Genomic DNA, 26279 nt, shown 5'->3' with positions numbered 1-26279 from the left:
CTGTTTGATTTCCAAAAGGCAAAAACACCTAAAATGCAAACACAAACTGGACGTCCTAATATCTACGATATCACACACTATAAAAATCCTCTCAGAGTAACATTACATTTATTCAGCTACACATTGAATGTTAAAACAAATCATGTGGGACGTCTTCCTGATGCTTAAGTAACTTTACCCTCCACATCAAACTTGGCCCAGTTCAAACATCCTCATTCTCCACTTGTCCTCCTCTGTGATTGGCTGAGAGGTAATAAGATCCTCTAACTCAGTCTCAATTGCCTTGTTGGAGTTGCCTTGTCAGTGTAACCATTGACAAGCATGCCAAATGCTCAGCTTACTTCCTGTGTGCTGGAGACTGACCTGACTCTGCTGGATGCTGTCCGCTGGCTGCAGTTACCATGAGGGTGGCGGTGGTGAGGCAGCTGGTAGTATCTGTCCTGTCCTGGGGCCTCTTCAGCGGGCAGGGCCTTAGGGCTGGCTGCGTAGATAGTGCATCCCATGAACACCTCCTGGAAGTCACCCTCGGTGTCCTACAGCGAGCGGAGAGGAGCCGTCCTCAAGGTATCCTTCCACTGCGCGGCCTGTCCCGTCCTGATGCCAGCCAGCTGCTCTGTGTAAAGCCATTGGCTCAGCACTTTGCTGTCTTAACCCCTCCTTCCCTCTGCATCTCTCCTCCAGCCAACCTCCCTCCCTCCCTCCTCTCTCTCTCCGGCCCTCCTCCCCCCTCTGCTGAGCTGAGAGCATCAAGGATAATCAGATTCCACATTTACACTCAACAAAATCATCCCCAGTGTAATCACTCCCTGTCTATGATGTTGCATTATGCTAATGCACCGACGCAGCCTCAGGTTAGGAGCTTTAGGAGCATTTAAAAATATCCTAACAGACCGATGGGAGTGAAAGCTGCAGCAGGTAAAGTTAGAGTGCAGCTAGAGAGAGGGGACAGTTTGACAGCTGGTCGAACACTCTGCTAGGGTTGCAACAAATCGTTTTGTTTTTCTTTCCATTACAGTAATTGCTCGGTCTGTATATTGTCATAAATTAGTGAGAAATGCTCTCTTCAGTTTTCCAAGGCTTAAGGCAATCTTGAAATAGCTTGTAAGTGTTTTATCAATACATCTGCAATGATTTGTTCCCGAGTTGTCAACTATTTAATTAATTGCAAACTGCGAAACAATTTATTGGTTTGACTTATTTTTCAGAAAGCAGTCAAAATGTTCTGATACTACTTACATAAGTTTTAGTTTTCAATGTTCATCCTCTTGGGCCTTGGAAACTTTGTTTCCCAATTTTCTGACATTTTACAACAACCACACAACTGGTCCAGTACTTGCTTAAATGATCTACAGATTAATAGAGAATAATTATTTGTCTGGCCACACTGATCTATAGTCAAAAATGTATTGATACAAAAAATGCAAGCAAATGTTTGGCATTTTTTTATGACTAGTGACTGAATAAATTCTGCTGGCTCGCACCATAAGTACGAACATGGATTAAACTCTGATTTAAAGGTCCTCTGTAGAGTGATGTCCTCCGGTAGTGCACTGCTCCTCTGATCAAACACACACTACGTTATGCTGCAATGCACCAGAAACAACAGGAGTTCAAGCTAGTAAACATAGATGTAAACTATCTAAGATTTAAACAAGTGTCCAAACTTGGCTCCACAGTTTTATGAGGAATGAAATGCACTTGACACATTTGTTGGAAAGGACATACTTTGACTGTAAGAGCTAAATGTAAATACAGCTTTTACATATTTGTTTACAAGAAAGCCCATTGATGAGAAGCTTGTCTCTTGCAGCAGATGACACCATTCTGCAGAGTTATTGTGCGGAGTTACAGCATACAAATGAAATGGCATGTATGTTGTGTTGAAACAAACCTGCTCTAGAACAGGAAGCAGTAAAACTAACATATGCAGCTGAGGTTTATTGTGTTCTTTAAACACTGCTCTCCTGTGGCCAGAAGACACAGTGCAGTTAAATTCATGTCCACAGTGTAGGTGGCAAACAGGTTACCTTAATCAAAACTTTTATTCAAAGTAATTCTTTATTTATATATATATTTTTTAAGTATTCTGTAAAGATAAACTATTGTTCCCTAGTGTCTTTGATCTTTTGATTTTCAAGCTTAACCATTACTTATGAGATAACACACGGACAAACACAGTAGGTAAGATATTACTTAGCCGAAGCAATTGAGCAGTTCCCAGGACAGATCGTCTCATAAAAAGATTTATTTTTTTCCAGCCCAAATTTACAAAGGCAAGTTACAGAGTATTGTATAAAAAAGAACCATGGTAATGTACACTTTACACAAACTCCTGAAGGGAGGGAGAAAGGAGGTGAGGGTGAAGAGTTCTGAATTTCTCACAGAAAGAAAATGAAGACATTGTAAACATCCTTGCAAGCACCAGAACCGGCACTCTGGGGGAGGGTTGTGTGACAGTAGGTGGGTCGGAAAAAGGACAAAAGAGCAAGTGTCTCTGTGTTTTCACAGAAGAATGTTCAACTAGGCACCAATTGAGACAACTGCTGGCCAATAAATATACTCTTCACCATGAAACAAATACAGTCCTGCAAAATACAAGAGCCAAGCACTTTCCAATATGTTGATAGCAAACATTACTTTTCTGGCTTTTCATACACTTCAGTATATATGATTTCACTGGGCTTTGCTTACTACTGAGATAACATTACTACTCTCAGAGAGAGAACAAATGCACTTGTCACAACCATTGTCTGATAAAACTATATGTACTGTATGCAGTCTGCTGGTACTAAAACCCACAGACTTTATTGACAACATCAAAGCTGCCTAGATTACCCTTACAGATTAAGTACAAGTCAAACACCACCACATTCAGCCATTCTTCTTTGAAATGCTCAAAAAGTAAAAAAAACTGTTTCTCATCCCAAATTTCCTTGGGATGAGAAACTGGCAACTTATTTAATGGGAATGTCTGTGAACCTCAAAATGAATTGCTGCAGTTTCATAATCATCAGAAAGATCTCGACAATCATCCAACTCCAGAGGGTGGTAGACGTGGGAATAACTGGCGGCTTGTGGACTTGATCACATACAGTGTTCAAAGAAAAAAAAAAAAACACAACAAAGGGAACCTTAAAGTGTAGAAACCAAAATCAATAAAATTATATTTAATGACAACACGGTCAATATTACACTCATAAAGCGTCAGAGGAACGTACAGACTGTTGACGACCCGCAACAGCATGGCGTGGCATAAAACCTCTAACAAGTCCCTATCCTGAGCCAATTTGCCATTTATGAATGAAACCACTACAGCAGCACATCCAGCTCAAAATGAAAAATGTGCTTTTTCCTCCACACTCATAAACAAAAGCCCTCTCAAATCAATGCAAATAGCATCTGGATTGAATTTCACTTACAACCCCTGAGGTACAAGAGAACTGTAATTTAAAGCCAAGAGGGTCCTCTGGTAAAACAGGCTTTTTGACTATTGCTCTTTCTGCAGATGTCAAGTGAATTTACAGAGGGGAACCACCAGCTACAGATCCGAAGGGAAGCCGAGAGCAACGTGCTTCCTCTCAGCTGAACTTTGAGCCTTCCTTCTTCACTCCTATGTGCGTGATCAAGGTCCCTATTTCACTCGTATTTACCATGCTTGTTTTTGTTCCAAGCTTTTTAACAGTTGGTTGGCTGCATTGGATTGGTTCATGTAACAGCAACAGGGTTTGTTGGAGTCATTTCATGCATGTGTGTTTAATGTGCCAGTATGTTGACCTAACAGCACAGGCAGAAAGCTTATTGTCTGAGGTATCAGACTCATCAGCCCAGTTAATACAAAGCTAGTCGCTAGTAAGTAACCCATGCTAACTGTCTGAAGTGTTACAGTGAAGCCACACGAGCAAGCGAAGCACCAAGAAATATGTGCGCCCTTTTGACAGTGAACAACTGCCTGAAAATAAGACTGATGTACCATTTAAGTTTTCACTAAATCTGTCGGTTTGAGTTGCTATAGATTCGCTTTAAAATATCTGAGTTGTGGACAGTGAATCTGGATCCAGTCTGACTGTATGCTGCATGTTGAGATGAGTGTGTGAACCAAGCTTGTGATGTGTTGAAAAACGAAGTGAACAAAAACCTAAAAGGGCAGCATGACTACCAAAGCTGAGACATCTCAGAAACGATGATCTGAACACATGATGTGCTGTGAAGACTGGAAACTATTGAACAACAGTTGCGTGCTGGGATAAATATAAACATTAATGCACATCAAAGTAGGCTTTAAGTCTATATTACAGCAGAAAAATACATGTGTGAAGTGGGTGAAATCTCACATTTTTACTTTTTTAGAACAATCAAAACGTGACAAGCCAAATGAAGCACAATCTTACAGGTTAAACCCCAACAAGTGGCCAGAATTCTTCACTTGCTAATGTGGCTTCACGGTTTGAGCATAACGACAGATGTAACCCTATCTTTTTAAGGAAACACAGGACTCATACCAGCATCAGACACATTCAAGGATGAACACAATGATATGGAGTAGTGAAGCATTACCAAGAAAAGAAAACATGAATAGTGTTTATTCTCCATTGAGGTGTGTGCGGTCCCTTCGCAAAAAACATGACGACATCATCCCTGAAACAAGAACTGAGGCTTCAAAGAGGATGGGAATCGACAATGATGATGGGAAGATGAAAAAAAAAACTTCTCAGGCTCTCAAGTCTCTGAAGAAAGCAGCTGTTGCCATATTCCCTCTCGCCCACGAAATATAGCCGAACATTTGTCAAGTTAAGGATATACTGTTGTTTCACGGCATACAATAAGCCAAAGACAGAGAGGTGATTCATTTCAATACGGTTCACTTTTTCTTTTCAGTCTTTTAATTTAGTTTGACTCCCCTTTTCCGATCAGCCACCTAACTCATCATAAATCCCCTGCCAGTTTCTTTCTGCATGTGACCAAAAACGATACAGTCAAAGAAAGAAAAGAAGAGCTGTCTGGCAGTCCAATAGTCTCTTTTTGCATTGTATTTGTTGACAGTGCAAAGACTAGATAATCAGCGGTCAGGGTCGGTGTTTCCTCTGCGTGTTGAGGCAGAGTGATGGCTTTGAACCTGGGTTATTATCAGTCCTGTTTTAGTCCAAGGTTTGGAAAAAATTGGGGTTGTTCACGAAGGGAGGACATAAAAAAAAAAAAAGACAATCTGCATATCCTCAGGGCAGAAGAACTAAAAGATATAGATAGAAACACCATTCAACTGATGTCTAATAGGGAACACCGAGAGACTCTCTACTGTGAGCCAGTCACATGAATCTTTGCAGGGTTGAGGTGTGACGGTCAGGTTTCCCTGTTGAGCAAACAAAGGAGAAGCGTTTTTACACCAGGTCACGTCACAACACTTAGCAGTAGCATGTACAGTTTGACTTAGGCTGTATACACTACCATTCTGAGGTATGTAGCTTTAACAGTTTACTTCATTTTAGAGGGAACTTCTGCACTTTTGCTTCATACATTATTTGAGGACCCATATTTACTAGTAACTTAGTATTTAATAATTATGTTTAAAAATATGTTGCTTTTTTAAATGTTTTTTGGACTTGGAGAACTGCACAGTGTTTACTCATTCTTGCCTAAATAATAGTAATGCAATATTATATATATGAGATAATGTACTGCTCTCAAAGAGCCCGTTCTGATTACTTTAATTGTTGATACCTTAAGTACTTTTTTACTCATAATACTCCAATACCTCAATGCAAAAGAAGACGACTTTTACTTGTTACACAATATTGTTTTGTTTTATTTTTAAATAAATGACTTAAAATAGGAATACCCCTTCCACCACTAAAGTGTGTTATTAGTTATGTGTTTGACACGCAGCCTTCACGCACTAGCCATATTGTGAGGTACATCTACCTAAAACTATCAGTCTTTTGCAGCCCTGCCATAAATTGCACTTTTATGAAGGTTATAATGTTCACATTTTGTTACAAATATTGAAGAAAGGTGTTGATTTAACAATAGAAACATCTCCAACACCTTTATTTCAATACAGTTTAATAGTACCACATATTTCTTCCTCAAAATGGAACATGAGGAGTGAATCAACACCATTTATTTAAGATTTATCGGATGTAATTTGAAAGAGCTGCCACTAGACAGCAGTGCAGGCTGCTCTGGTTTGGTGTGTTGGCAGGCTCATTGCATGTCTCTATTATCAACACTATGATCCACTTGTCCTCAGAGGACCTACTAAGGATGGATGAGCCGTGGAGCTAAAGGCTGCACGGCATAAGATTGCAGCAGTGGTGATGGTTTTGTTTGGTCATGATTTGTTTTTTCTTACAGGTTGCTGCCTGTGAGCAGGGTGTTCTTTTAACTTCAAAAAATATAAACCAAGGACAAAAAAATAAACCTCTTTATCTTCTGTGGCAGTACTCATAGCCTAAATGTGTTTTAACCAAAGAGAAGCAAGATGTCTTCCACCTGCATTTGTATTATCTGCAAACACTGCTCTCAGTTGTGTACACGTAGCCTTGTGTTTGTTTCACAATCAGTCTTATGCCCGCTCTCTAACTAATAGGATCTTACCGTTCTCACCTCCGTGGGGGTGGGTAGAGAGAGGGGGTTGCTGCTTGTTGGCTGGCAACAATAGCTGCTGAGGAGAGACCTACAGTGAATTGGAAAATGTATTGCTATCAGTGATGTTTCCTATTTAGGTTCTGAATTTAGATTGCTGCTTGCTCATCTGCTTTAATCAAACAGTCAGCATATACTTTCACTTAATATTCTGGACTGTGGGCCTTTTTTATTTAATCAGATGGCATAAATCTACTCTGCATATAAAGGTACCTTATTAAGAGTAACATTTAATGTAGTGAATCCACTCTCAAACATTGAGATGGGCTGAATGACTCACCTGTGGCGTATGATAGGTCGTATTGCCCCGAGAGGAGGGGGTATCCCAGGTGGTGGTGAGAGGGCATGATGCGCTGGGAGGGCGAGGAGCGTGGTCGGTCTACGTCTCTTTCTCTTTCCCTCTCGCGCTCCCTGTCCCGATCTCTGTCTCCCCCGGTGCCTCGGTCCTGCTCCCGCTCCCTCTCATGAGGTGGCTTGTCCCCTACTGTGGGGGATTTGCTCTTGTATTGGCTGGCATGCTGATGCAGGATATCCAGGGCTTTGGAGTCCGCTGCCGTTTTGGTGACTGTTGGGCTAGCGCGAGATTTGTCGCCACCTTCCTCGCCTCCGGTCATTTTACTGCCATATGGAGAAAACGGGTAGCCTCCAGGAAGGTAGGAACCTGAGAGTAATGAAGAATATTGATGGCTTAAAATGAGATTTATGTGGAATTAGATGTGACTACTGATGATTGATTGCTAGTCATTAATGCTCACATCAATCAAGTTGAACAGTCAACACAATTGATTTCAGGTCACTAACCAAACCATTTTGACTTCTGGACCAAAGTATCACATTGTCGACTTTTTAGAGTTATTTCCAGTTTCCAATTCCATTACACATATTTTCACAATTAAAAAAATTAAAAAAACACTGGAAGTATTTCAATGTGGTTCACTGCAACAACAAAAAGAAGCAATTTTATTTCACATACAGAAGAAAATGTCTTAAGGTCAGAATATTTCTGTATGTAAACCATCAAAGTAGTATGAATAAAATGCAAGATTATTTTTATTACACAGTTCTTAAACACGTATGACATACACTTTGCACTACCTATAAAAGACCCCCAGAATTTTGCCAACCCCTACACAATTCTGCAACTTAAGAATGCCTGCATTTTCCCCTTTATAAATGTCATTTTGCACATATAATCATCCTATTTAGAACCATAAATTCAATGCCTAATTCGACTCAACTTTCATACACACTACTCCCATGCTGTGTTTTGCCTCCATCAAGCTCAACCAAATAATCACACGTATTTCCTGCTGCAAAAATAACAGCAATTTCTGGGAACAACACAAACATTGCAGCAAATTAAATATATTCAGTTCTTTCTGATAAAATCACAAGTACTTGACCAGAGATGCTGCTTAGACCGGTACACACAGTTTTGATGGACGATGTAAAGCTGCACTAAAGAATCCTGAGAGCCAGCATGTTTTCAAAAAGTAATGCAAGCCAAAAACAACAGACCTTCAATTATTTAAACCATGTTGACTTTGTTGCCTTTCCATAACTGTACACCAAAAGTAATACACTCGCTATCCAAAGCAATATAAAGGCATGCAAATGTTGTGTAGAATTAGGTCGAATGATCTTCCATACTGAATGTTATTTTCACTAGGAAAGCTCCCTAATATTTATACATATTTGAAATGATCTAATGTCATACCTGGGTAATTCTGCATCATGACTGAGGGCATGCCTCTGTATCCAGGGTGGTTGGGGTCATAGCCTTGTCCATAGGGGTAACCGTGCATGTAGGGCATATAGCCCTGGTGCGGTGCTAGTGTTGATGAAAACTGCATATGAGGATTAGAACGAGAGTCTTTGTTCATGGCCCGGTGGTCCTCAGAAGGGATTCTAGGATCACTACCCTCTTTGCCATCCTCCTTGGGCCCACTTTGACTGTCTTTAGGCCTGGGTCTTTCATCCTTTAATTTGCGGTCACGCTCCCGTTCTCTGTCCCTTTCATCTTTCCATCGAGGTTGCTGTTGCTGGTGTTCCTCTTCTGATTGGGGTTTCTGGCTCTCGGGGTACTGCTGAAAGAAGGTACAAGTCAGCACAAATGTTAAGTCTACATATTGAAATAACACTTGAATATCAGATTTGCAAACATACATTCTAACACTGAAACCACAGATTGTTGTTTACCTGTCTGTACCACATGGCCTGCTCCATCCCTGCCTGACCTCGGTGCTCCAGTGTCGGTTTGGAGTCTTCCTTTCCATGGTGGCCTCCCTCAGACAGCTTCATCTTTAGCCCCTCAGCTTGCTGGGACTTTGGGTCCTCCGTCTTTATGCTTCCCAGGGGTTTAGAGGAGGGGTCAGAGGGCGAGTCCCTCGATTTGCTTGAGGGCTGCGACGTCTTTCCAAGGTCTGACTGACTTGGGGCTTTGGAAAGGCTTGGCGGCATCGGGCTCTTTTGTTTCCATTCCTCCTTCATGGAGGCTTCCCGTTCCTTTATGGCTATGTCCGACTTCTTCTCCGCACGATGCTGTTCAGCCATTTGTCGCTGCCGCTCATCGTACTGTTGCCGGTATGCTGGGTTGGTGTTCAGCAAGTGGTTATGGTAGGCTTGATCAGGGTGGTATGCATATGGGGGGACATAAGCATACTGGTTGTAGTAAAGAGGTTGCATGTACATGTTAGATCGCTGTTGGATGACTGAGGGTTGCTGTTGCTGTTGTTGCTGCTGCTGCTGCTGCTGATGTTGTTGCTGCTGATGCTGCTGCTGCTGCTGCTGCTGCTGATGTTGCTGTTGTTGCTGTTGTTGGTGTTGTTGGTGTTGTTGCTGCTGCTGCTGTTGTTGTTGTTGTTGTTGTTGTTGTTGTTGTTGTTGTTGTTGAGGCTGGCCAGACGCACTGTCCGTTTTGCGGTCTTCAAGAACCTCAACTTTGACTTTTTCCTCACATTGATCCAGGTCCTCTTCCCTTTTGATCTTGATCTGACCTTCAGCTGCAGGTGGACCTGGATTGGGCCCACCAGGACTGGGGTTTACATAATTGGGTGAGTAGTACGCATCATACCCGGGATAGTATGGGGACTCCTTGCTGGGTGGCTGGTTTGGGAAAAGTGCTTTTTTGACACTTTCCCTGACAGCTTGTTCCTCTGTCCTCACTTTGACACCTTCTAATTTCCCTTCACCATCCTCACCAGCATCTGAAATGTCTGAATAGGCTGGGCTATTAGTTTTGACGGAAGAGTTGTCGGCACCATTCTGGCTCCCAGGGTGCAGTGGTGTGAGAGGCTGTGGCATCCCACTGCCATCTATCCGACTGGCTACACCAATTGATGGGCTAGGGGCATTGTCAGAAAAACTGTAAATTTTGTCAGCCTCAGCCTTAATACTGGCCAAGCGACTCTGATGAAGATCTGAGGAACCATTGAGCAGCCCTTCCCCCTTAATTCCTAGATCAGAAGCATCAGTGTATTGAAGCTTTCCTTCCTCTAGCTTACCTCCCTTTCCAGGAGGCTTGGGGCTGTCCGGCTCCTTCCCGCCATCCTTTTTCTTTTTGTCTTTCTTCTTCTTGTCTTTGGAGCTACTTGAGGCAGGATCTCCAATGACAGCTGGTTTAGGCTGTGTACCCTTCATTTGGGGACTCTTAGGAACCCCTTGTATCATTGGGGTAAGCACCGGGGAAGAATTAGGGTTTCCAGGAGGAAATGGGTACATCTGCTGCGATGCTGTCGCGCCAGGGCCAACAGGCCGTGGTGACTTCATGTTTTTCTGAGACAATTTATCAGCCTTTGTGCCAGCTTTTTTAGACTTCTTATCATCCATACCATCATTACTGGCCTCATCAGTGAGACATGGCCCATCTTCACAGCCGTCCGTTGGAATACCCCCTGTTTCTGGATCTGTCTCAGCCATTTTCTTTTTATTCTGCTTTGAACCAAACTTGCCCGGAGATGGGGAAGGACTTTGAGCCTCAAAGTTCCTGCCTTTAGGAGTTACTGAACGTGCGGGAGACAAGCATCCTTTCTGCGAAATGGATGCTCCATTACAGTTCCCTGGTTCAGGGTGGAGAGTGGAGTCTTCTCCATACTCACTGTCTCCATCTATTTCCAACTTTATGTCATCATCATTGTGGGCACGGGCTTGGTGGTACTTCAGACCATTGATGTGCTTGTACTTCTTGTTGCAGTTAGGGTGTGGGCAATCAATTAGAACTGGAGAGGGGCAGCTGCGATCAAGGGGAGGTGGAAGTGGCTCAGTCTTAATAGAGGGAATAGGGAGTCCTGTGGGACCCACCCCTCCGCTGTTGGAGTTTGTCCGCATACGTTTGTTGCCTTTGGTGTCCTCTGAGCTGGAATTGGGTTCCATGTCCGAGGCTGGTTTGGCCTTACGTTTACCAGCTGAGGAAGGACTGGCCTTGATGTCCTCTGTGTTGCTGTTAGGTGGTGTGCGGCGCTCTGATGGCGTCTGGCTGCCCCTGCGGCCCTTGCTGTTAGAAGCAGCACGGGTCTTGTTGTTGGTGGTGCCCTTGTTGTCAGATGAGTTGCTGTTCTCGTTGATAGGGGTGTTGCTATTCGGTCTCATTCGCTTACCCCGGCCACGCCCGTTCCTCATCTCTAGATCGCTTGTAGGAGATTCACAAAACCTGCAGTAGTGGAAAGATCAAGTATAAGAATCAGTGACATGACAGTATCAATGGTTGATTTCAATAAGACTGAGGTTCTGAGATTTTACAAGATCACTGATTTATTCTTAAATAACCATGCCATGTAAAGTGATTCTTAGTTTGTACATTTTGACATGGAAGGTCCAGATGTGGCCATTGTTTGGCAACTGTAATTTTCTCTAAAAAAAGGTCCTTAAAACATGTACAAATTTAAGAATTTAGGCTATTTCTCTGCTTACACTTCCTTTAGTTTGTTTAATTATCAGGAGGTTAGTATATTTTCACTTGGAAACTTACTTAAACTGTCATTTACGGCATTGGTTGTTCATATTATATGCTACAATTACACTTTGTCTCAAAACGAAAAGTACGAATCAGAAATGTTGTCATAATCGCAATCCCAATAAAGACAATACTTGCGCATTAAAAGTATTTTGTGGCAAAAACACACAACCGCAAAGATATCAAAATATGTAAACCTTTGTTCTTCCCTTTTCTCTCATAACATACAAATCTGATATTGTGTGCGCTGTGAGTGGGTATGCACATTAAACAAAGCCACATGACAACTCAACAGCATGTAAACATCATTTGAAAAGACATCAGTAAACATTCTAGCTGCTTTGTAATCAAAACATAGTGATTCAAATTCTTAAAATAGAAGTTTGGCCTCATCTCTCCATAACAGTAATGTAATTATCTTTTTTGCACAGCAGTGAAGGTTAGCAATCTGTGACAAAGAGAGGCGCTGGGCTGGTATGACTCACAGCTTCCTCTACAAGTCTCTCCTTACAATTTCAACCCCAGCAGGGAATGTGAATGCATCCGTAGTCTGGCAGAGGTAGAAGAATTTAGACTCATTACAAGCCCAAGTTTATATTCAGTCCACTGAAAGCCTTCTGAATTATTCATGGTGTGTCCCTAATGTAGTTGTGCTACAAACTATAAGACTATCTTAGTGCAAATACAGCCCAGCAAACCTCACTTACTGAACATTACTGCGATATACAGTGATACATTAGTGTGGTACAGCCTCATCTTGTTTTCCATTAGTGCTGCTTTAATCTTGATTTTTTTCCCCCTGCACTTAACCATGCATTTCAAATATAGATTTATATTTACATTTAGATTATGTACAGGTGCTCTAAATCAAACCAAGTGCTTGGCAATGTATTTCACACAACCTGTTTATTTTGCATAACAAAAGCAAATACCCAGAAATTACAAATACCTCAAGGTACCGCCTACATAGCACTGATCTAAAAAAATGTAAACCTTAGAAAGAGAATGTTTTACAGCGTCAAAGAAAAGCTATATGTCCAATAATTGGATTCTGCAATCTGGCTTGTTACAGTAGCTTTCTATTTCCACTACTTCCTCCTGGGACATCAGCCGGTTGCCAATGAATCCTGTTCCCCCAGACTCCAGATAAAGGCTAACATGTATTTGCAAGGTCCATCTGCACACAAGCAAGTGTGTGCATTAAGTCGTATATCCTTGAGCTGATGCTACTACAGCAGATTCATATCACAGAGAATATGAAAAGGTTAAGAGACCAAGTACAGCTTGGCTAGAGAGACTGCATCAATGATTCATGGAAACCATGACTTTTTTTCCTTGACATTTACAACTACCATCTGTGACTGTAAATTCTTTGTAAAGTACAGATACAGTGCTGAATCAGTGTGTGTAGCTTCAGTTTTAACAACAACGACAACAAACAAATGATGCCCTATTAACAGAAATGCAGATCTAATGAAGAATGTTTAAATACGGTCAGTTTTTAACCCTTGTATTATGTTAAGGGTCAATTTGACCCATTTCAGTTTTTGTGTTGACCAAAGTACTGGTTATCCTTTCTTTTTCTTGATGAAATTTGGTGACTTTTCATCATCTAGGGTCATGAACTGGTGTGTAAAATCTGGACACTCTGATGTGTAGTGGAATGTCTGTGCAGAGTTTGTATACAAAGATGATGTTGCGGGTCATTTTGACCCAGACCCTTTAATGTGGGTAAATAGCTGTTCAGATCCAAAATAAACATGTCTCTTTGATGTACTTTTTACTTTGATGTACAATTGTTTGTATTTTGATTGCCCAGAGCCAGGTGTGTGAAGAGAGGGAACTTTCTCACACTTGTCCTTGTCACTGTTCTCATGTCATCTTTTTGACAAACTCACCAAAAATGAGCTCCAGAAGGACGGCAGCTGAGGAGGCTTTATCACAGATTTTGAACTGGGATAGTGATGTAGAGGAAGATATTTCAGAACCAGAGGATCTTTCAGAGACAGAGGACAATGTTATTGCTGATCCAGATTGTCAATTTTCCTACGATGAGGAGGATTCAGAGGACGAGTCTGCCGTTGTTCCTCCAACAGATGAAAACCAAGGAATGCAGCAATCATCATCCACAGAGGGGACATGGGCATCTAAGGACGGTAATATAAAATGGTCAACATCACCACACCCAAGCCGAGGCAGACTGTCATCTTCCAATGTGATCAAAATGACTCCCGGTCCTACAAGATTTGCTGTCACACGAGTTGATGAGATTCAATCAGCATTTCAGCTCTTCATATCCTCACCAATAGAGAGGATTATACTGGAAATGACCAACTTGGAGGGGAGACGTGTGTTTCAAGAGAAATGGAAGCCACTGGATCAGACTGACTTGCATGCTTACATTGGAGTTCTGTTATTAGCTGGAGTGTACAGGTCAAAGGGAGAAGCAACTGCAAGTCTATGGAATGAAGAGAATGGAAGGCCAATCTTTCGTGCAACAATGTCTCTGGAGACATTCCACATGATATCTCATGTGATCCGCTTTGACAACCACGACACCAGAGCTGGTCGACGTGAAAGAGACAAACAAGCTGCGATCAGAGATGTGTGGGATAAATGGGTTGAAATTTTACCTTTGTTGTACAATCCTGGTCCCCATGTTACTGTAGATGAGCGCCTTGTTCCATTCAGGGGGTGCTGTCCTTTCCGACAGTACATGCCCAACAAGCCCGCCAAGTATGGCATCAAAATATGGGCAGCCTGTGATGCAAAATCCAGCTATGCATGGAATATGCAAGTATACACTGGAAAGCTACCTGGAGGAACATCTGAGAAGAATCAGGGGATGCGTGTGGTGCTGGAAATGAGTGAAGGGCTGCAAGGTCATAACATCACATGTGACAACTTCTTTACATCCTACCGCCTTGGAGATGAACTTCAGAAGAGAAAGCTGACCATGTTGGGAACAGTCAGAAGAAATAAGCCAGAACTTCCCACTGAAATTCTGAAGATGCAGGGCAGACCTCTGCATTCCTCAATATTTGCTTTCACTGAGAAAGCAACAGTTGTTTCATACTGCCCAAAGAGAAACAAGAATGTTCTTGTAATGAGTACAATGCACACAGATGCATCTCTGAGCACAAGAGAAGACATGAAGCCACAAATGATCCTGGATTATAACTCCACCAAAGGAGGAGTTGACAATCTGGACAAAGTCACAGCAACATACAGCTGCCAGCGCAAGACAGCCCGTTGGCCTTTGGTGATTTTCTACAACATTGTGGACGTGTCTGCTTACAATGCCTATGTCCTGTGGACTGCAATCAACCAGAAATGGAATGCCGGCAAATTGTACAGACGTCGGCTTTTCCTGGAAGAACTCGGCAAAGCACTTATCACTCCCAAGATCCAGACACGAGCCAGGCCAGCTCGATCCCCAGCAGCTGCAGCTGTCATTGAAAAGGTCAAGCTCAGGTCACCCGACCAACCTGCAGCCTCACCCAACCCAACCTCACCCAACCAACATCCAGTGGACACAGGTGGAAAGAAAAGGAAAAGATGCCAGGTCTGTCCCTCCCGAGAGGACAGTAAAACAAGTACCTCTTGTGTGAAATGCAAGAATTACATCTGCAGAAAGCACACAGTAACATTCTGTCCATCATGTGGAGAACATTGAAAATGTTGAAGAAAAATGTGGAGAACATTGAAAAGTTGAAGTTCGCTGGGATGAAGTTAAAGTTGAAGTCAAAGTTAAAAAGAAATGTGTTCATGAAGAGGGAAAAACGTAGCCCTTGTGCTTTCTTTGGTCAAGGAAGGAGGAAGGGAGGAAGGAAAGAAGGTAGGAAGGAAAGAATGGAGAAAGCAAGGAAGGAAGAGAAGAAGGAAGGAAGGAGGAAAGAATGAAGGGAGAAAAGAAGGGAATAGAGGAGGATGAACAGAGAGAAGGAAAACAGGATGAGAAGAAGGAAGGAGAGAGCATGGCAGGAGGAAAGAAGGAGGGAAGAATTATCATTTTGAGCCGGGAGGAGGACAAGAGGATTAGACTAAATAGTTCTTAAATATAGTGTTGGAATTAAAAATGTATTGTATGTCACTTTTCTAAATGTTTATGTAGTCTAAAATAAAGTTGTTATTGGTTTAACCTGTTTTCTTCACTGTTTTGAGTGCATTTACACAGTATGGGTCAAAATGACCCGCAACATAATCAATGTAATTTTTTTTCAACATAATACAAGGGTTAAATAGAGGTGGAAATGCTTCTTACCTGGGGGGAGCCCAGTCGTGCCGTGTACAGTCCAACAGAGTGCCAACATACGTCTTATTCCTCCAGGTAACATTGACCACCAGCATGCCTGTGAGACGAAGAGACAGTAGTGTTAACGATGTCAATAATGGAAATCACACAACAGAGAATGTTTCATCTGAAGTTGCATATGCAACCGTCTGTACTTAGTGAGCAAAAAGAGGATCCTGCATGAATGTGTTGATCTTTGCTAAAGGGTGTCACATGCAAGACAGTTACACAAGTCAAAGATCGTTTTTTAAACTGCTTCACACAGTAAAGCTGTAGGGGCAAGACTGACTGATATCTTCTAAATGACTTGGAAGACTCCACTGCAGTCTGTATAGTAAAACCTTTATAAGATACTGACAGAAGGTCCTACTAAGAGCGATCACACTGAGATAACCGGGGAATATTCACTGAACATCCTTTCCATTTAAAATAAGCCATCTCACAGTGCGAGAGATTTCCCTGAAGGAGAATTACTTGGAGGCAAATGCTTTTTCCATTCCTTTATCTCCCTTTCCAGCCGAGAAATGTACTACCTTGGGGAGAAGTTGAATCTACTAAAACAGCTTCTAACAAACAAACAAACACACAAACAAGCTCCTGGGTTAAACCGATTCAACATGAACTGTTCAGTTTGACAGACTGTAACTGAGCGTGCAATAAAAGATCCTTGACTTCACTGGTATTGGTGCAATCTGTCACACTTTGAAGCTTCTGTGTTGCCATTTGGCTAGTGTGAATTTGGACGCACTCAGTGAGAGCTACACACCCCAAACCTGTGGCGAGTGTGAAACCTGACCTCGTATTTGTAATCTACAATGAGCTCAAAAGATTACACAACTCTGTTTTTTCCCCTTTAAGATATCGAATACTGTTGATGGCTGAAAACAGCTTGCTGTTAATAGTAAACAAATAAAAGGTATGCACATTTGTACAAAAGCACTAATCTCAAAGCCCTAAAATGTATTTTTTTTTTTTTACACATTTAACTTCAGTTAAAAATGATTCATCTTATTGCAAAAAAATATAAAGCCCAGATTGGTGCTAACTTGTTGCTTTTGCACGTAGATACAAAAGAAAATCGTCAACCAAAACAGCTTCAGAGGATTAGGAGCAACGGCCATGCACAAAAACATTTTATTGCTCCCACCATCCCCCTCACTCCCCAGTGGTGACCTCAGCATGCCACTTCAGCACTGCAGAGAAACTGGAGGCTGCAGTGAGCTAACTTATCTAATGGCACAGGAATGCTGGCTGGCAGCTTCCACCTTCGGAGCATTTTATTAGCTTAGGAAACCTCTTGCTCACCCCATTTTCCCTCTCTCCTTCACCTTCACTTCCTCTTTTCAATGGCATAACCATCCCTGGCTTACAATCTTTTTTTCCCTCCCACACACAAGTCACAGTTCAGACCTCATTTTTCTCTTGCTGCCTCTGGCATAAAGTGGCGAGTGTATAAGGCATTTATATATGTTTACAGGAACCTGCTGACACTTGGCCACAAGTCTCTTACTTCAACTCTATGGCCTGAAAACATGGTCGAGGCTAGATCCAACTGCAAATGTCGTTCAGGAGAGGTTCTGTAGCTCACATTTCTGTCACAATAAAAGAACACAGACCTTTTCTAAAACGCCTTCAACAGCCCGCCCCCCCTAAGCTCTTTGAACACTCCAAGACAAAATGGCTCTGGCAGCTGGTTATGGCAGGATGTAAATCAAGGTCGGGCAAATGAATGAGTAGTCTTTCATGATGTGCAGGATATAGTATGCCCTGCTTTCTACTGTGAGAGGGTTTAGAAATTATAGTTGTTTAAAGTCTGTAATGATTTAAAATTAACATTAGCGTTGACAATGGAGGAGCATGAATTGTTGCCAGTACTATACTGTCAGTGTTTTAATTTGAATAGTTCAACGTTTTCAAACTCTTGGGAATGAAAACATTTAAACCCCTCCCATTGTTTGACCTTTGGAGAAAAACAGTCATTAAAAACGCTTAATTATAACAAAACATTTCTATAGAAATACATAGCATTGTTGTATGAGTTTTTGATAATATAATAACCTCGATAAATGTAATTAAACTGTAAATATAATGTAAGAAAATATACTTGAAATACAGTCATCCAATTTGGTATTTGAACTTAAGTCGACTGATACTAGCTGGTAGTCATCTTAGACAGTATTTAGCTTAGCACATCAATATTTCACACAGATTTACTTTTATTGAATCTAGCTGTATACTGACTATCTCAGAAGCCATCTTCAATCCAATGCAAAGGTTTTCTTAAACAGGACTCAGGTCTGATTTATATCAAAGAATTCACAGTCCTGTTCTCAAGAAATCCTGTGATGTATTTGGCTGTTGGATAGTGATCACTGCCCTGTGGGAACATCATTCTATGTATTGAGTTCTCCTTGGGAAGTCCCCTGTATTTCCCTCTACTACAATTTCCAGGTGCATGCCGCTGAAAAGCAGCCCACAGTGTGGCAAAAACGTGCACCTCCACCCTCACTATAAGCTACAGAAAGGTCTATAGCTCAACTTCAATCCATAATTTTTATTTATTTTTTGCTTCAAGGTCTGAATCCTATACAAGCGGACTACGAATGAGTTTTTCCTTAAAAAAAAAAGGGGCATCCTTCTGGCCACCCTCCCGTGTTGAAGCCAAGCAGATATGTAATCCTGTCAGAGCGGTCCTTGGCTTCTGGGTCACCTCAGATCTCTGCTTCTGCAATACTTTCTGTGAATGCTAATAAACCAGTTTCTCGAATGCTATGTGGGACATCTCAAGGATATTTAAAGAAATGTTGATGCATCTCAAACCAAATGGGAATGGTGCTAAAAACGACCTACAAGATATGGTTCAACACTTTTTGTTTAAACAATTTGTTATAAGTGGGCGATCTAAATGTATGCTGTTGAAGGCTGTCACTGTGTACACGCTGAATATCCTACACAAACTAAGAAACAACAGAGTGATCCTGTTGTATTCGTCAACCATGGCAGGAAAAAAATGATTGCTGGCAATTTCTAAGCCACAAAGCCAGCCTCTACATTAGTAGTAATAACGACGGACACTTAAAAATCACATTACATCACTATTGCAGCACTGCTATTTCCACTTGATTCTCTCCTTAAGATAATTAGAGATAATTATTATTTCTGATCAAAGTGAAGTAGAACAATCAGCTCTACCCCTGTGCATACACAAGACATACTTGTTGAGTCAAAAATTGAGCTTATTAAGATTACACTTCTTTTCATGAGCAAGTTACTCATCATTACTGTTTTTTACTGACTTGATACATTAATTGCACATCCATTGGGTTGATTGGAAAAGAGTGGGTTGTGTTAAAAGTCTTTAATGACAGTTTTTGGATTCACACTGTTATATTTCACATCATTTACAACATATTGTCTTTACTTATTAAAGTCTCTTGACTAGGGGTTGTAAATTAATCTAATGTCTTGGCAATATCATAAAGATATTCTCCTGGGAATGCAAACAGATTAAGATTAAGTTGAAATGCTCAGAGCTGAAAGCCACTTTCATCCTTGAAATAATTTTCAAGCTGTTGGGACAAAGATGTCAATGCAGAGTGTTTAAACAGGGAAAGCCCTTGACGAAACAACCCAGACAAATTTCCCTGTGGCAGAAAGCAAATTATACACGAATCTGAGATGACTTTCCATGCATGATCATTTGTTTACACGAGGAAGTTGTATGTCAGTGTTTGTGTGAGCCCCTCTTTACTTTGGGGGAGAAACAGACTGATTTGGCACAATCCCAGTTGCCACCCTCCCCTCTTTGTGTCGGCCTTATTAGGGTCACTCCTGACAGCTGAGTGAAGCCCACATTACTGAGAGGAATTGGCCTGCAATTTTACCACTCATTTCCTTTCAATGCCGTGGAACAACAAATGGCAGCCCTCCTTACGCACCAAACTCCACCACATACTTGTATAGGATTACTTGAACAAGAGGGCAATGTGGGGGGACAAATTAAGTCAGGAGTAGGTTTGTCTGCTGCATGGGTGACTGCCCCCCTGCTCCCTCCTTAACACATTTCATTAGGTTGCAGCGGGGCCAGCATATCGACTCCTCTGCTGCTGGTGAGGGCCACGGGTTCACTGGCTGACCTCTGCTCTGCTTCAACTCAACAGGAATTCAGCGGGGTTAATGGCATTTTCACTGACTGACCTTGTCAAATTGCCTTTGTTATCTTTGCGAGTTGGAGCGCACTTCTGTGTAATGATTGGGTGTGACATATTAACATTTTCGGAAATTATAAGGTTTTTAATTTTTCCTTGTGTCTGATTAAAACAAGTCTTGAAAAATATACTTTTGTGAACAATTACCACCACTCTTAATTATCGCAATTATAACCTCTTACGCAGTCCTGTGCTTAAATCATTATTAACAGATCTTACAACGTATCCTGCTAGGAAACAGTTCTTTTCACTTCATCATTTGCTCTCGTATTAAGGTTGCACAAAGACGAGAAAGTGAGAACAATGAAAAAAATAGTGTCAGTATTCATTACGGGGAGAAGATAAAAGATAGCCGGGTGCTGCCACGAGCAATAACTGTAACATTGATAAATGAAGCGGTTGAGCATTCAACTGTCTGAGCATGTTTCCAACAGTCCATTTTAAGAGTGTTTCTGCACTCGTGGTGCATAAAATGAAGCCAAGCTTGTCTGGTTATGTCAGTGTCAGAATAAAAAGTCCTAAAACTGACCTCATCTTAAATTGTGCGCAGACAGGAATTTAGGACGAATTGTAAGAGTCACTTTCAGCACTCGAGACGCCGGTGATAATGCGGTACTTTGAGAACTTCAAGTGTTATGGTAATTTGCCAGTCATATTTAAAATGTCATCGTTTAGCTGAAAGGATTTAATTAACTGATTATTTAATTGACAAAATATGAATCGAATGTAATGAAGTATTTTTTTCCAATTAAAAATTTAAGAATGTATAAAAGGTACTAAAATCAGTTTACGAGTGACCGGGAAATTTAACAGCTATTTGTTGCATAGACTTATTTGGACTTTTAGAGCATTTAAGTGAGCCCCATATGAAAAGTTCAGGCTGTATTCCGGTTCAAGAGAGGTAAAAGTACAAAGTCACTCTCACTGACAAGAATAACAGTCTCTGAGAAGGTCAATTCTCTCATACCACTGAGAGGCAGAGGAGGGGAGCATTTGTATGCTTTCCACATTGTCGCAACATGATCAGCAGCATGCAGCAGCTTTTTCCTTAACAAAAATAAATTCAGTAGCTTACAGTGGAAGTATACCAGTGAACAGCAGCTATGCATGTAACGTCTCTATCGACCTAACGTGCATTTATTACTGTAAATAGTTTGCAGTGAGGCAAAGACCAGTTTCCCTAAATGTCATCTGGGTAAATCTATAATCCCTCTGTCGAAACAAACCCTCTGGTGTTTTCCTATAGGAGATGGTGCTCAGATTAAGAGACAGGTCTGCCAAAGGCGCATTACTCAAGAACTCGTTGACGTGTATATAGCAAACATGATATCTTATGACAACCACTGGCAAAGCCTACAATTCCTCCAGGCATATGATTTACGTTTCAAGACCATTTAAGTGCTTGAAAAAATGCAGTTGTCGGCCAATATGAATAGGAACCAAGTCTCTATTAAGAGATTTGAGTTCAGTGAGGCGCCATCTTGGAAACACCAGCCGGGGACTAAATTTGTGACTAACAAGACAAGTTTCCTCCCTCAAAGAATGCGAGTCATCTCTATCGTACGTTACTTGCCGGGTATTATTTCAACCACATATTTTGGAAAATCTTTACAACATGGGATTGTTGCTTTTGTTTACCCCACGGAAATGATCCACTTCCACTCTTGCATAGTGAACCCTGATGAGGGTTAAGATGGGTTTGGTAAGCTGGAAAGCAAACAAGGCTAAGCTAGTCCTAGAGTGTGGGCTAGAGAAAGAAAGGGGCGTATCACTTTTGTTCTCTTCTTTTCAGTATGTCCTCTACTGTTAGCAGAAGTTTGTGATTCATTTCTCACACCATCTTCTTCTTGCTCATTGGCCTGGCAGCGGGCTACAGGCTTTCCGAGAATGCTCACTCTTATTTCAAGGACAGTTTCTATAGAGAGTTCACAGAGAGCAGCCACCGCTCGCCTTTGTAAAAACATTTCAATGAGGCCACTGACAGGTGGTCTTCAAAAGAGCAAGGAAGCATAGCCGGCAAGTGAGTTAAAGAGCCAAGTGCTCCTTTCATACAATATTCCCCTTCTCCGCTCCCTGACAGGGTTGGAGAAAAAGAGAAAAAACACAACACATCTCGCCAATGTTTATACAGGAATATCCGCTTCACACTGACCTCTTCTACTCGTATGCCAAACCGCGTTTAACTCCTGCGCTAAGGCCAATGCTTACAATGTTACAGTGATGTAATATGTGTTGCATAAATAACCCATGACACAAATATTCATCACAAACAGCCTGTTTTATTTCTCTATTAGGGAAACTTAGAAGCTGCACGAGCTGTTTTTGGGAATAGCCGGCTGTGTAGTGGATGGTCGGGTGTGTGAGGTGCGATGGAGGGGGAGGGTGCACACTGGCATTGAGCTGCAGTGTTTGGCCAAAGGGGCCCCCTCTGTGTTCGTTGTGCCCTGGAGCAGGAGCCAAGGCGTTCTGGGCTGCGGTTCAACAGCAATAAACTTCTCCCGCATTTTAGAGATGACATTTAGAGGTATCAGCATGCTAAGCCTGGGAGGGGTTGGCCCATCGCTCTGCAGACATGACCCTGGGAGCTGCCACTGCCTTGTCTGCGCTGAGGGGATTTGAGTCAGGGCCTTAAAATACCACGTCAATGCACCCCCTGCTTCTGTCTACGCTTCAATGGCCCCAAGACTGACTAAGTGACACTGACACAGACTCACTTCCCCACTCCTCATTTCATCCATTTATTACTCTTCTTCACAGGACTCAACTAATCAAACATAAATGTTTTCATGCACATGTTATTCTGTTATTCAGCAATCCACATATACATTCAGTCTAGCCATCATTTACATTTGCTTGACATGCCTGATTCATCTGTGCTCATATTACACGGCATGAAACATTTATTTGGTATTATCAGACAAGATTCTTGTCAGCTCAGACCAAAGGTGCCGCTTGTGTGATCGCATTTGTTAGTTGTCGCTTGCCTCCTCCTCATCTGTTCCTTTCACAGGCATTTGGTGAGCAGGGTGAGGCACAGACAATTACTGGGAGCCTGTTGTTCATTTACTCCCACAAGGCCGAAAGGCGGAGGTGATGAAGCAGCTGTTGGTTGGCATGCTAAATGAAACGCGCGCACACACTGTGCATGCCTAAACAGCTCTGTATGAGACTTGTCATGCAGAGAAGTGGGGGACTGCTCAACTTCACTGCTAATCAGGATGCTTCTGCTATGTCTTTGGGGCCCTCTGTTTGTTACTTTTCCCTGGTACTCTGCCTGGATTCGCTTGATTTCCTCATTTGGTTCTCATTTGCTCCGTTGCACCACAATGACAGAAGTCTGCTCTCATAGGTCTCTTAGGGAAAAATGCAGAATGGCAGTGCAATTGGAAGTAAGCAGCATCTGGGTCTCTTTCATCCTAAAACTAGCCGGTGGGCTGTAAGGGGCTTGTACCATTCAAATGATGTAGGATGAACACTCAGCTTTGTGTTGTTTAATGTACTGTGCAAAATGTAATACAAAGGAGGCTTTTGAGAAATGCCTCCTTAGAAACTTGGTACAGAGTCAATCTTGTATGTTGGGAGCACTGACTCGACTGGTGGCTGCATATGACAGCTGAGACTGACAATTATATCTCTGGTTCAGGAACAGCACACAGTTATGGTAACACAACTGACTACAGCACAGTTTATCAACAATGAACAAGCTGTGATGTCTTCACACTCAAAAGGCACATAGCAACAGGGTATTTACTTTTCTTTTATGGAAAAATTAAAACAAAACATTGAAAATTAAGCGGCACCGCTATACGTCTCAAATATAATTTTTCATCAAATGATGTTCTATCCCAGCTCTGTCTACCTGAGAGAGGTTTTTCTGACGTAAAAGAAAAAAAAACAGGCATCAAAGAGATGGAAGTGGGTTAGCTTCTGGAAACCTCTTCTTTTCTCAACAGCTCGGGTGGCCATAACAATCTGTGCACTACACCTGCAGAGTTCGCCCCCACATCCTTCAACACATACCTACCCTCACCACCATAACGCTTTTTAAAAGCACCCAAAATCCCCCACCAGCCTCCACCCCACTGAGCCAGATAGAGTAGAATCAGAAGAAAACAGCCCCATCAGGACAAACCACTACCTCTTTCAACCAAAATAACAGCTTTAAACGGTGAGTGCAGGCAAAGGACAGACTTGGACGGGGAAAGGGAAGGGGGCAGGACGAGGGGGGAGGGTCAATCACTCAGTGGGAGGCAGAGAATGAGGGAGCACAAACATAGTACTGGTGTTGGCCCTGAGCCATGTTTGTGTCACTAACAGAAGTAGCCTTGTCTATCTCCCCCCTGCCCCAACCCCCTGCCTTGCACTCGCTCTCTCCCAGTTTGCTTAGAAACAGAGTCAAGGGGTGACGGGCTGGATGCTTGGTAACAGAAAAAAGGGTTGCAATAGAGAGGAGGGAACAGGGGTGAATCTGCCACAGCCTGGGGCTGGAGCAAAAATCAAAAAAAAAAAAAGAAGAGGGGAGGGGGCACTCAATAGCAGGGACTGTGCTTTGGGAATGTTGATGAGGCAGGGACCTTTTTCTGTTTGGTTCCTCCAAGTGAACCAACAGGCAGCACTGTGGATGTGTGGGCGATTTGTACTCAGCATGCCCGCAGAGCGACTGAGCGCGAGCTGCTTTGAAGATTAGGTGTATGCATTATTTCTCTTGCACGACAGAAAAGGAGGGCTGTTTTTCAGACCCAGCAGAACCTGATAGTGCTAGCGATACATCTTAAAATTAAATCAGCTGAATGCGGTTTTCGATCAAAGGGAGGAAAACAGAGAGGGTCTAACATTTCACTCGGACTGCACTGCAGGAGAGGAGCCAACTCAATTCCCAAATGGCAGGCTTGCAACAAAAAAAAAGTGCTTTGTGTTATGAGGCATGTTGTTGCAGAGAGCAGATATCTCTGTGCAACAAATTCCCGTCTGCAGACTCCCAAGCAAAAAAACAAATCAAGGCCACATAAGAACTGCCTGCCAACTACTATTCTTGTTGGCAATACTATGCAGCATGTGGGCTGTTAAAGCACGCATTAGTACAACCACCAGCTCCTGAGGCAGTCAGGGCATATCCAATTACATTTAAGCAGGCAAAATATGTAAGATAATGACAGCAAGATGAGTAGTCTTTTAAACGACTGAGGCTTTTCTAAAGTCTTATAAACCCACAGAGTTCTTCATGCAACCACTGGCTATATAAATAAAAGCACAAAACAAACAAGCCCATATATTTGTATCTTTTAAATCCAAGACTCATTTGTGGGAAGAGATCCACTACAAAGTAGGTGAAAGGAGAAAACAACTCACGTAAGAATTATGACTGTGGATTATTCCAAAAAGCTATTGGTCACAATCCACACTTTTCTCTCCTAATAGTTTGGTCAAAATCAAGGACAGAGTTTCCCAAAGAGTACTACACTTATTTCAACTTACCATCTTCAGTTTCCTGCCACACAATGCCTTCGAGATTGACACTAGTACCGGGCTCACAGGGCCCCAAGCACTCAGGCTCGGTAGCCAGGGCCACATCGGTTGTGTTCACGGCCACCGAGCGTGTGCGCACCATTATCTGCTCACACGGCGAGGATATCTCACTGTTGCCTACTGTTGCCAGGAGGTGGAGGGGGGGAGGAGCTGGCGTGGAGACAGGAGATTCCATCTGTGAAGAAAGAAGTGGGGGGTTGAGAGAGAGAAACACATGAGACACGTCAAAAGCACTGTACACACAGAGCAGATGTGAAGATACAGCCCAATGGATGCCACAGTGACAGAATGTAGGGAAGTCATCCGGGTATGCCATAAAGCAAACGTAGTAATATACTACTGTGTCTTTGCTAACCGTTAGAGGTGATTAGCAGGCAGGGGAGGCAGTGAGGGACGTGTGAACTGCTTTGACCGCCATTATGGAAGGACATAATTAGTTATGCAGGATTGGTCAAACAATCCCTCCCACAGCTTCCCTCCCCAGCACATCGCTGAGCAAGATCCGTGACACCAAATCATCTCCCAGGCTGATCACTCATTAATTCCCTCAAATACAGAGCTAGTTGTGGTGAGGGAGCGGGCTGCTGAGGGTCAGTAATTGATTCCACCTGTTCTGACACACTGTGACAGCAGTAAAAAGACACGAAGAGACGTGAAAGCG

At 42.4% G+C, this 26279-nt stretch overlaps 2 protein-coding genes across 11 annotated transcripts in view; both read right to left on the bottom strand.

The window, feature by feature from the left end:
- The window catches only part of gramd2aa (GRAM domain containing 2Aa), a 31278-nt gene extending 30658 nt beyond the window's left edge, over positions 1-620 (bottom strand). For all 6 annotated transcript variants that reach the window (XM_063882142.1, XM_063882144.1, XM_063882143.1 and 3 more), the window contains exon 1: positions 364-620. In XM_063882142.1, the coding sequence (XP_063738212.1) occupies positions 364-503 (140 nt within the window). In that variant the 5' untranslated portion in view covers positions 504-620. The remainder of the gene's footprint in view (positions 1-363) is intronic.
- Positions 621-2227: 1607 nt separating this feature from the next.
- Positions 2228-26279, bottom strand: part of znf609b (zinc finger protein 609b) — a 67085-nt gene continuing 43033 nt past the window's right edge. Inside the window, exons 3-9 of one of the 5 annotated variants that reach the window (XM_063881759.1) lie at positions 25568-25793; positions 15855-15942; positions 8839-11287; positions 8357-8726; positions 6920-7300; positions 6592-6670; positions 2228-5347 (exon numbers count right to left, since the gene is read on the bottom strand). In XM_063881759.1, the coding sequence (XP_063737829.1) occupies positions 6597-6670; positions 6920-7300; positions 8357-8726; positions 8839-11287; positions 15855-15942; positions 25568-25793 (3588 nt within the window). In that variant the 3' untranslated portion in view covers positions 2228-5347; positions 6592-6596. The remainder of the gene's footprint in view (positions 5348-6591; positions 6671-6919; positions 7301-8356; positions 8727-8838; positions 11288-15854; positions 15943-25567; positions 25794-26279) is intronic. The other 4 variants (XM_063881757.1, XM_063881760.1, XM_063881758.1 and 1 more) reach the window with 4 other exon arrangements.

The sequence above is a fragment of the Eleginops maclovinus genome, chromosome 4 (assembly GCF_036324505.1).
Source record: "Eleginops maclovinus isolate JMC-PN-2008 ecotype Puerto Natales chromosome 4, JC_Emac_rtc_rv5, whole genome shotgun sequence".
In the NCBI taxonomy this organism is placed as follows: domain Eukaryota; kingdom Metazoa; phylum Chordata; class Actinopteri; order Perciformes; family Eleginopidae; genus Eleginops; species Eleginops maclovinus.
The sequence above is the reverse complement of the archived record's forward strand: the minus strand, read 5'-3'. Positions and strand labels throughout refer to the sequence as shown.